Source organism: Rhinopithecus bieti, unplaced genomic scaffold (genome assembly GCF_001698545.2).
Source record: "Rhinopithecus bieti isolate Rb0 unplaced genomic scaffold, ASM169854v2 scaffold_20777, whole genome shotgun sequence".
In the NCBI taxonomy this organism is placed as follows: Eukaryota; Metazoa; Chordata; class Mammalia; order Primates; family Cercopithecidae; genus Rhinopithecus; species Rhinopithecus bieti.
The window spans coordinates 360,788-372,113 of NW_016810099.1; the positions used below are offsets into that span (position 1 = coordinate 360,788).

The window sequence follows — 11,326 nt, forward strand, 5'->3', positions numbered from 1 at the left end:
GAGCCACCGCACTGGGCCAACAGTGTAGTTTTTAATATCTAGAGCCAAGAGCGGTTGTTGAGTACGTGACGTATTTGAAGCGAACAGCCGAGCCGGTGTGTTCTGTCTGCAGTGTATCCTCCACATTATGTGATGAGTGTTGTGTCTGTTGACATAGAAAACATAAGGCGGAGAGGGGAGTTCCTTGTATTTAGTTATGACTTTCTCTCATGAAACTTAAGGTGCATCTCATTTGGTTTGGTTTAATCCCATGATACCATGGTGAGGTGCAGAGAGAAGTGGCATGTCATTTCTACTTCACACTGCTGCTCAGTGTCTTACCCAAAGTGAGAGCTTCAGGGCCTCTTCTGTGTCATTCTGGAACATGGCGCCTATCTTCCGAGAGGTGGTTTCAGCAGCACCTGCAGCTGAAGAGTGGGCAGTTTCTTGCTTCTACATGCCTCCTGAACACAGTGCATCAATCACTCCCTTCCTCTGTCTGCGCCCAACCCCAAGGGTACATCTTTAGAGCAAAGTCCAGTCCAGTTGTGTTGGTCAGCCTCGTGGTAAATTGGTGATGTGCCTGTGCTGGACCGTTGTGATGTGAGCACCAGGAACAAGTGCTGTGGGCATGTGGATTTCTCAGCAGTAGCCTTGGAGAACTTCAGAAGTGAAGAGTCTTAGGGGTGCTGTCTAACCTACTTGCCTTACACACAGGGAAACCAAGGGTTCGTGTGACAGTGCTCACCCTGGGTTGTGAGCGGGGTCATGCCGCTGAGGTCTGGCTGTGTGGGCTCAGCCCTGTGGTCACGCTTGCCTCGCCACCCTGACCCACTCTCCACTCTCTAGTTTTGTCCTTTGTCCTTTTGCCTCCCAATACAGTTCCAGTGGCAAGGATTCACCAGATGTGACGCCAAAACGATTCCGCAGACTCACAGGAGCCGGTGGGTGCAGGTGGGGAAGGTGGCTCGCTGCTCCACCGGCACCGAGGAGTGCTTCTATTTTTAATCCATTGGCCTGATGTCTCCGTTTAATCTGGGGCCTAAGCTGGAAACCTGGGAGTCATCCTTGCCCCTTTGATCCCTATGAGTCACTCAGGCCTGCCTGTGTCACTTTCCCATGTCCTGCACCTCTTCCCTGCCTGGCTAACATTTATGCTGAGAGACTCAGCTGTCACCTTTCAGAGGCTCACCTTCAGTGGGGACTCCCGCTTCACCACCAATAGTGACTTAGATCCTCTTTCTCTTGTTTCCCAGCTCCCCTTGTGTCTCCCTCTTTAGTGGCACTTGGTACAGTCCATCAAGACATTCTGTGTGTGTGTCTGCCTCATCTCCTAGACTATCAGATCCTTGAGAGCAAAAACCATCCTGCTCACCTTTCCAGCCCCAGTGTCTTGTAGTGCCTGGAGTATTGCAGGTGTGCAGTCCATACTTGCGGGTGGATGACTGCGACACTTGAGAACTCTGCTTTGAAGAGGAGTATGTCTCCTGGAGAATGTTTGTAGACAGAGAAATACTGACCGTCTTTTTCTTTTTGTCAGATTAACGTGACAGTGTCAGGTGGACCCACAGCCATCCCACCGCCCCCTCTGGGAGTGCTGAAAGTGAGGCAGCATGGAGGAGAGGAAGCATGAGACCATGAACCCAGCTCATGTCCTCTTTGACCGGTTTGTCCAGGCCACCACCTGCAAGGGAACCCTCAAGGCCTTCCAGGAGCTCTGTGACCACCTGGAACTGAAGCCAAAAGACTACCGCTCCTTCTATCACAAGCTCAAGTCCAAGCTTAACTACTGGAAGGCCAAAGCCCTCTGGGCAAAGTTGGACAAACGGGGCAGTCACAAAGACTACAAAAAGGGAAAAGCATGCACCAACACCAAGGTAAGCTTTGGTCCTGTTGGGCCCTGGGGGTCACTGACATGAGGATTCATCCAGGTGCCAAAGAGGAGGATTGAGTTAGAGGTAGGCTGAGTGAGAACCACGCAAAGTCTAGCCACAACCTAGCACAGGAAATCAAGCTTCGACCCTGTTGAAACTTTGTGGATCTCTTACCTCTTTTTGTTTGTGCATGACCCAGACCCTATTTTAAGCGTATTTCATGTATTTACATATTGAACATTCAAAGTTTCAAGTATTTAAGAACAACCAAAGCCAAGTGGCATGGGAACTTTTTATTTTGCCAAAGCTCTCTTTTGAACCTCATGTGGTTTGGAGGATGCAGGTCACTTAGCAGGGACGGAGCCAAGCCCTGCTGGTATCCTGTCTGAACACAGCTTTGGGGTTCTTGACATGTCCTCTTTCCAAAGTCATCGTTCCATACTCAGTAACTGGTAAGGTATGCTATTTGCCAACTTGGGATTTGCCACGAGCTTCCGACCTCTTCCCATCCATGTTCCAAAGGTCTGTTTTGATTCATAAGCAACGACTTTGTGAACCAAAGTATTTCTGTTTCTTTCTTCACCACGTGGAGAAATAGGGTTTCCACGAAGCAGGGAGGCCCAGGCAAAGACCTGAGTTATGCACTTGCCTTTGTTGGGATAGCTGCAAGGAAGCGGCTATGGAGAAATACATTTCCTACTTCCCTCCTTAGAAGAACACCTAATGTGAGAAGTTTGGAACAAGCTAGCAGGGACACAAATTTGCAGATGACTTCATGGCTATGTTTCACGAGCTTTAATTTGTGCAATAGGGGATACCTAGAGCCCCACCCCCAGTGGATTTGCATTGGGGTAGATATTCATCAGCAAAATTCAAGAACTGTGAAGGTGTGACATTCATGAGTGAATTCTGGACTCTACTAAGAGCAAAACAAAAACAAAGCCAGGCCGGGCGCGGTGGCTCAAGCCTGTAATCCCAGCACTTTGGGAGGCCGAGGCGGGCGGATCACAAGGTCAGGAGATCGAGACCATCCTGGCTAACCCAGTGAAACCCTGTCTCTACTAAAAAATACAAAAAACTAGCCGGGCGAGGTGGCGGGCGCCTGTAGTCCCAGCTACTCGGGAGGCTGAGGCAGGAGAATGGCATGAACCCGGGAGGCGGAGCTTGCAGTGAGCTGAGATCTGGCCAGTGCACTCCAGCTTGGGTGACAGAGCGAGACTCCGTCTCAAAAAAAAACAAAAAACAAAAAAAACAAAAACAAAAACAAAGCCAAAAGCATTGCACGTTTTCCTTCCGCACACACAGAGCAAACTACTTCAGATATGTGTCCAGTCTCCTGCTGAGTACTTCTCTGGAGTGTGGATTTTCAAGATCGTATTCCTGGACTTTCAATCTAGAAATGGGGATTTTGGAACTCTTTTCAGCACATAAAACTTTGTCTTGAAAATTGCTTCCTGGGAATCGTGTGTGGTAGACTCATTCCAGCAGGCTTGAGATTGTGTACGTAGGACTCTGTATCTCTTTGGACAGAAATCTGCCTGACCTAGAAACCTTCCAAATGGTCCTCTCCTGTTGATGTAAGATTGCATTTGATTTTCATATCGTTTGTTGAGATGATGGCCACTTAAATATGCTGCAGATCAAGGGCCTTCCAGGCTGGCCAAGGTGAACAGGTGCCGGGCTTGTGTCTAGCACTGTTGGTTCTGTCTTCTCCATTCATGGTGATCACTAGCTCTTCTCTTCAGCCATGGCAGGTGTTCTGCTGTGACCCACATAGGTGTGAAGGTTTCTTGGCAGTGGGGAGAATAGCCCTATTTCAGGGCTTTAGGGAGTGATGATCATACGATCATGAGACTTCTTTAGAATTGTTTGTTGGAAGTGCTGCCTGCCCTGAAAGTAGCTGTGTTTTTCAGTGTCTCATCATTGGGGCTGGCCCCTGTGGTCTCCGTACAGCCATCGACTTATCCTTACTGGGGGCCAAGGTGGTTGTTATTGAGAAACGAGATGCCTTCTCCCGCAACAACGTCTTGCATCTCTGGCCGTTCACCATACATGATCTACGAGGTCTGGGTGCCAAGAAGTTCTATGGCAAGTTCTGTGCCGGAGCCATCGACCATATCAGTAAGTAAAACTAGCTTTCCTGTAAGGTTCCACCCTACCCCTCGCACACGTGTTCATTAGAAAGAGATAGGTGGATTAGCTGAGGAGTTCATATGCTGCCCAATTTCTTCTAATCTCATTGCCTTCTTTCTTGTAGTAAGTGCACTCATCTTGAAGTAAAAACACCTGCTGTGCAGTGGTTCTGTAATTTAGGACTCTTAAATGTGAGCATATCGGTAACTCTTGGACTCTTACTGAGCTCTTGCAGTTTGCGGGATGGGCACTGGGGCCAGGCACTGGGGAAGCGATGACCAGTTTTGGCCCAGACCCTCTGGTGGTCCTTCTTGCAGTGGCAGAAGTACACAGGCATGCAGCTGTCTGTGCTGTGACCTGATACATGCTCTACTAATGTAAGAACAAAGTGCTGTGGGGACAGAGTCCTGGGGGAAGCCACACTTGCAGAAGGAGCAGAGCCCTGGCCGGGCCACTAATGGCAAGGGGATAATGGCATCCCTCTGGTTAGGTGGTTCTTGTGTGGTCTGCAAGCCCTTGCTGTACTTTTCTCACCTCCAAGCTCAGCCCGGGGCTGTGCTTTTCTGAGATCCGACAGGGTATGAATACAAGTTAATGCAATCAGCAGTGTTTGACTGTAAGTGCCCAGAAAAGCAATTCGAACAGAAAGTGTGCGTTATGAAACTGAAGGCTTTTTATTGATTATCATTAATGCTTTCAGGAAAGCTTTATCAAGGAGCCTTTGTTCTGAGCTTCTCCAGATGTGTCCTGTAAACACATTCAGTCATGGAACCTTTTGCTGTTTGCAGCAGCTGTGCCAATTTATCAGACGTGGGCTGGCAGTCACCACATTCCACTGGCAGAGGAAGCGCTGTGCCCATCTGTTGGCTGTAGTTTATAAAGCATCTTGGAACCCACAGTTCTCTGCAAAAATACTGTGCTAGTGCAGAGTTTAACAAGTCTTTGGGAGTGGGACTCAGAAGGGTGGTGGCTGTGGTAAACTGGAGAGAACAACCAAGATGACGTGAGGAGGGTTTGCATTGCTCCTGGCACATTAGACCCAGTTAAGTTTGGTCTTAAGAGAGGACCAAGGGTCATTAACTCAGTGGATTTGTCTGCCTTATTTGTGGCAAGATTCATCTTAGGGATGAGAGGGTCTTCTACCAGAGCCTGGATCTTCATCTCTCCACCTTAAGGCCCTGCCATGTCTGGTGCCTACAGGTGCTCATGGACGTCGAATAAATCAATCAGTCTCACTAAGATAATAAGCAAGATTGTCAGTCATTCTGGCCTCAGTTTCCATAGCTATAGACCAGGAGTGGCAGGGGGAATGGGAGGAGGATCTGGTTGGATTACGATTTCCCTTCTTGCCTTGTAAGAATGTGTGATGATCAACCAGAGAATGGGCTGAAAGAGACGCCCGTGGGCGGGGAGGTCATGCAGCAGCTCTGCATCTGACTGTGGGCTGTACCCTGTGGGTGCACCTCTGCCTCCTGACCTAGCAGGATCAGAGATGCCACCAATATGGCAGCCCCGAATTGGGAAGATGGAAAGGGATCTCCTGTAGGCCACAATCCCGTGTTGTCTCCAAGCTTTTGATTGTTTAGAACACTGAACCCAAGAGGTAGGAGTGTCCTGTGTGTTGCTCTAGAACATCTTTTCCACTGGGTTATATTTGCCTTAAAGAAAGGAAGAAGTTACGGAGCGTGGCTTCGGAATGTCTCCTGCTACAGCAGGCTTTGGGAATCTGAATGAAGGGAGGGTGGGTGGTGGGGTGGGAGCCTGAGCCGCGACACGGATGGGTACCCCCTTCTCCCATGTGTTCCCACCAACACCATCTCTGTTTTCTCCCAGGTATCCGTCAGCTCCAACTAATACTTTTGAAAGTAGCCTTGATCCTAGGCATTGAAATCCATGTCAATGTGGAATTCCAAGGACTTATACAGCCTCCTGAGGACCAAGAGAATGAACGTAAGTTATACTGGAGGAGTGAAGAAGGCGTGAGAGGGTGTTGATGGGTGAGGAAGATGAGATTGAGGGAGCAAACCAAAGGCCCCTGAGGGCTGCTTCCAGAGGTAGCCAAAGCCTGTGCCTGTGGGGACGTGGCCTGGATGCAGCCTTCGATGTCGCAGGCGCACATGTGGCAAGGGCCTCGTGGGCCATCTGCAAGGCTTCTTTCCTTCTGTAGTTTGTCCCCACTGCTTTTTCTTTTTAAGACGAGAGTCTCACTCTGTCGCCCAGCCTGGAGTGCAGTAGCTCAGTCTTGGCTCACTGTGACCTCTGAGCAGTTCTCCTGCCTAGGTCTCCAGAGTAGCTGGGATTACAGGCCCACGCCACCACGCCTAGCTAATTTTTGTATATTTAGTAGAGACAGGGTTTCACCATGCTAGCCAGGGTGGTCTTGAACTCCTGGCCTCAAGTAGTCTGCCAGCCTCTGCCTCCCAAAGTGCTGGGATTAGAGGCGTGAGCCACCACGCCCAGCCTCTGTCTCCACTGCTTCTACACATAGTGTTTTTGGCCCAGGGTTTTGTGCAGTTCACATGACTGGGTATCTAGAGATGGTCCTGGCTGTGAATGTGGTCTGGGTGGTGACCCCCATTTATTTGGTTTTGGTCCACAGGGATAGGCTGGCGGGCACTGGTGCACCCCAAGACTCATCCTGTGTCAGAGTATGAATTTGAAGTGATCATCGGTGGGGATGGTCGGAGGAACACCTTGGAAGGTATTGGTCTGTGCCCCTCTGCCTGACTCATAGCAGAGGGGAAAGCAGATGCTGTCCTGCCCCGGGGGTGAGACTGTGTGTGACCAGGGTCCTCTCTTTTGAGAGCCTGAGTGTGTGCTTCCTGCCCTGATGGAATGGCAGGTCATGCCTTCCTCTAGCCAGCTGGCACTCAGGCTGCTGCTTTTATTTTATTTAATTATTTCATTTTTGAGACAGGGTCTCGTTCTTTTGCCCAGGCTGGAGTGCAGTAGTATGAGCACGTTCACTGCAGCCTCGATCTGCCTGGTCTCAAGCGATCCTCCTATCTCAGCCTCCTCAGTAGGTCGGACTACAGGTGCGTGCCACCATATCCAGCTAATTTTTATGTTTTTTGTAGAGATTGGGTTTTCGCCATGTTGCCTAGGCTGGTCTCAAACTCCTTGGCTCAAGCAGTCTGCCCACCTTGGCCTTCCAAAGTGTTGGGATTACAGGCGTGTACCACCTCACCTCGCCCAGGCTGCTGCTTATAGGGCACTCTTGCTGGGGCACTAGGAGACCAGCCATACCTTGAGTGGTTGGCACCTGTAGGACTTAATCTACATATTAATAAGCAGGTGCTCCCCCGACGCATCCCTTTTTTAAAGAGGAATTCCTGACTTCCTGGTACTAAGTAATATTCTGGCCAGTCAGATTTCAAATTGTTTGTTAACGGAGACTTTGACTTCTTTCCTGAATTTTCATATTCATGGGTAGGTAAATACCTTGTTTTCATCTGCAGAAGAGCTGCCCTAACTTTCCCATCAGTTCTCATCCCCAGCTTTCCCTGATGTCTTTATCAGCACCCCCACTTTCATTTGAAGTGATCTTCCTTCTCTAGCCAACGATTTATCACCTCCCTCCAGGGTTTCGTCGGAAAGAATTCCGTGGCAAACTGGCCATCGCCATCACCGCAAATTTTATCAACCGAAATACAACAGCAGAAGCTAAAGTGGAAGAGATCAGTGGTGTGGCTTTTATATTCAACCAAAAATTTTTCCAGGAACTGAGGGAAGCCACAGGTTGGTGTTGATGTCTCCGGAGCCTAGGATAGAAACTTAAATAGTCCCTGGTGACTTTTTCTTGGGGGGTTGGTGGGATGAGTGGCCGTCAGTGTCTCTCCTGCACTGTCTGCCCCTCCCGCTCTTTTCACTCCTGTGCCTTGTTCCTAGCGCAATGCTTCCTGCAGAACTTGTCTCCTCCGCATGTATTCTTAACCTCCTCACAGTGACTGGGCTGCTCTGGGTTTTGTTTTTGGTTTGAGACGGGGTCTCGCTCTGTTTCCCAGGCTGGAGTTCAGTGGCGTGATCTCGGCTCACTGCAGCCTGGAACTCCTGGGCTCAAGTGATCCTCCCATCTCAGCCTCCTGAGTAGCTGGGACTAAAGGCAAGAGTCTAATTTTTCATATTATTTGTAGAGGCGGAGTTTTGCCATGTTGCCCAGGCTGCTCCCAAACTCCTGGGCTCCACCTGCCTCAGCCTCCCAAAGTGCTGGGATTACAAGCATGAGCCACCACACCCAGCCTGAGTTTTTTTGTTTGTTTGTTTATTTGTTTTAAAGCGTACTTTCTGCCTCCACTGGTTCTTCCCAATGCCTGCCCTGTGCTGTGATGCTGATTCATGCTGCTTGGTGTAGCTGCCGGCTGGTGGCTCCCTGGTTTGGTTGGGAAGCTGACTTTAGGCCTTTTAAGTATGTAGTCTTCTTCCTGAGTTCCAGCTCAGGCTTGAAGACAAACCATGTGTCAGATAGCAGTGAGATTGTTGTATGATAGGTTTTGAATAGATCAAGGTGGATATTTTGCTAAATGTGCCTTCATTCTTTTGTTTTCTAGAACTTGATTTCTTTCCATTACATCTATTTTTTAGATTAATTGAATTAAAAAGTCAGTAGTTCACTCTCTGCTTCCAGGCGTCAAGTTGTCTATCCTGTTCTTAAGAATCTAGGAGATTCCTCCAGCTTCCTTGATGACTGTCCCGAGAGGCTTAACCCCATAACTAATCCAAGCCCTCTTTAGAGGTTAGCCTCTTTTTTTTTTTTTTGCTTGTTTTGTTTTATTCCCGTCCCTCCAGTTCTGTTTCCTAGCAGTCATTGTTTTTAGGATCGTTTGAGGTGTTGAGTGAATACGGAGAAACAAAGCTCCCAGTATTTCCATGAACTGATGATGCAGGACGTGAGAATCTGGGCTTAGACACCTTTCCCTGCCTGGAGCCTCAGGCCCTTGTCTTTGTAGGCCTGTGTGTAACCTTCAGGCTGCCCTGATGCACCTTCATCTCAGCAAAAATAAAATAATATTTTGTATTTTTTTAGTAGAGATGGGATTTCACCAGGTTACCCAGGATGGTCTCGATCTCCTGACCTCGTGATCCACCCGTCTCGGCCTCCCAAAGTGCTGGGATTACAGGCTTGAAAGTTTTGGTTTTGGAATGTGGAGTCACTTTAGGGGGAAGGATAAGCTGTGGCCCTGGGTCATATAGGATGGTTCTGGCCCCGTGCCAGGGCTTCTTACATGCACACATTTGTCTTCTGGCCCTAGGTATTGACTTGGAGAACATCGTTTACTACAAAGATGACACACACTATTTCGTTATGACAGCCAAAAAGCAGAGTTTGCTGGACAAAGGAGTGATACTACATGTGAGCCACGGATTTCCTTCAAAACTCTTTCTTATTGAAGTGGTTAATATCACCAAGAGAAAGAATTGTCTGATGGGTTTTTCCTGCAAGGGAATGAAAATGAGTACTGAACGCATCTTCTGGTAACCCCTGATGTTTTCCAGTTTAGCGTGAACAACTCTTACTATGGCAGATTGCAAATGTAAATAAAAATGGGGGGAGAATAGTGTAATGAACCCTCACATACCCACCATCCAGCTTTCACAGTTGTCGACACGTGACCAGTGTTCTGTCAGTAATACTCCAGCGCACTCCTCCTTCACCACGGGATTCTTGGAGAGCGAGTTTCAGGCGGCATTTCATGCATAAACATTCAGTTTAATGTTAGGTGATGGGGTTTCTGGTTATTGTGAATTCCATAGCTGACTGATGATTGCTTGGTTGAAGAATTGTCTTCCGGGAGGGAGAGTGATAGAGGGAAGGGAGTTTGACCAAGAAGCAGTAATTGGTGTTTATGGGAGCCTGATGAGGGTTCTCTTGTCAGTGCAGAGACAGCTTTCAGAGGTCCAGGCAGCACCGACAAGATCAGGCTACACTTAGGCCTCTTTATGACCACAGAACAGGTCTGAGCGTCCATCCTAGCCAGGTCCAGCTCAGGCTGTTTCTAGGTGACTGCATGGCATGCCCCGAGACGATGGCCTGAAATATGAAGTCAGAAGACCACCACGTGGATGGTCCCTGAAGGAGAGTTTTTTAAGTCTTGCCTGGTCTCATTGGTCTCAACGTGAGAATCACTGAGCTCATGTGATGAGAAGAACGGAAGCAGAGACACCAGTTGTGCTGATTCAGGCCTGTGCAGTTCCCACAAGAGTCTCACAGCTGAACTTCAGGGAGTCCTTTGTCTTTGCAGGGTGATGTGAATGCAGTCCCTTTAGTCTGAGCTGCAGTACTACCTTATCTGACAGCAGAGAGGGGAGTGAGCTGATGAGCACGTGGCAGTGACAGAGAGCTCCCTCTTTCTACCCAGGAACCTTGAGCTGTTTCTCAGCACTGCCATCCTGTGTGCCTTCAGGGAGAGCCAGGACAAAGCTGTTTATACAGCCCACTCTCCCAAAATCATAAGCAAGTTATATCCAGTTAGATGCTTTCTAAAATTGTCTTGCTGGTTATCTGGGACTACATCAGGTTTATATTGCTGTTAGTAAGAAATAGCCAGTGAAGCAGTTCGTACGCCTTGAGACAAGGTGAAGACTTAAATCTGCCACCTAGGCAGAACTGTGGTTATTGGTCAGCATTCGATAGGAGCAGTCTAGAATGCCAAGACCTGGTTTACTTTGCCTTCGTGTTTTTTTTTTTTTTTTTTTTAGAGGGCAGGGGCCATACCTTCGGTGTATGCTGTTAAACGCTAAACCCATGTGGCTACTTAGTGTTGAACAAAGTCTTTCTAGGACCAACCTGAGTGTTTGTGTTTTGGCTTTAACATCTTGTAGTGGTGGCTGAAAGGACCATCAGGGCCACTTAGAAACCGTAGGCCCCACTTTCAGAGAATAAAGACTTGGCTCAGTGTGCCAGGAACCTCCAAAACAGAAAAGGAGTTTTTCAGTCCTTTGTTCTTCTTTGTTTGTGGGTTTCTATGGAGTCCTTCAGAGTCTCATTTTACTATTTTGACACCCTCTGTTTCATTTTCAACATATTCCTTCCCAGCCTCCTGAACTACCATTGCTCCCACCTCCATGTGTTTTTGGCACTCAAGCTTTTTTGGTTTCTTCCTTTGGGTGTCATGATTTATGCAAGGCTGACTGTTTCATGTGGTCCCATTTGACAAACGTCATTTACTACCCAGAAGATAATGAAATGCCCTTTCAGTTCACAAAGTACTGTCACATATGTGATACTCAGAACAACCCTGAGGCAGATTGGATAAGATCAAAGGAATAGTAATTATTCCAAGCAAATGGAAAAGCCATGACTGTGTGTTTAGGCAGCAAGGTCTATGTTCTCTTGGGAATAA

The 11,326-nt window shown here is 48.3% G+C and overlaps 1 protein-coding gene across 1 annotated transcript in view; it reads left to right on the top strand.

Annotated features, from left to right (window-relative positions):
• Positions 1-11,326, top strand: part of MICAL3 (microtubule associated monooxygenase, calponin and LIM domain containing 3) — a 234,449-nt gene that overhangs the window by 113,006 nt on the left and 110,117 nt on the right. The window contains 6 exon segments of the mRNA XM_017891328.1: positions 1,520-1,856; positions 3,767-3,974; positions 5,820-5,936; positions 6,586-6,687; positions 7,569-7,724; positions 9,236-9,336. Coding sequence (XP_017746817.1) covers positions 1,593-1,856; positions 3,767-3,974; positions 5,820-5,936; positions 6,586-6,687; positions 7,569-7,724; positions 9,236-9,336 — 948 coding nt within the window. The 5' untranslated portion in view covers positions 1,520-1,592.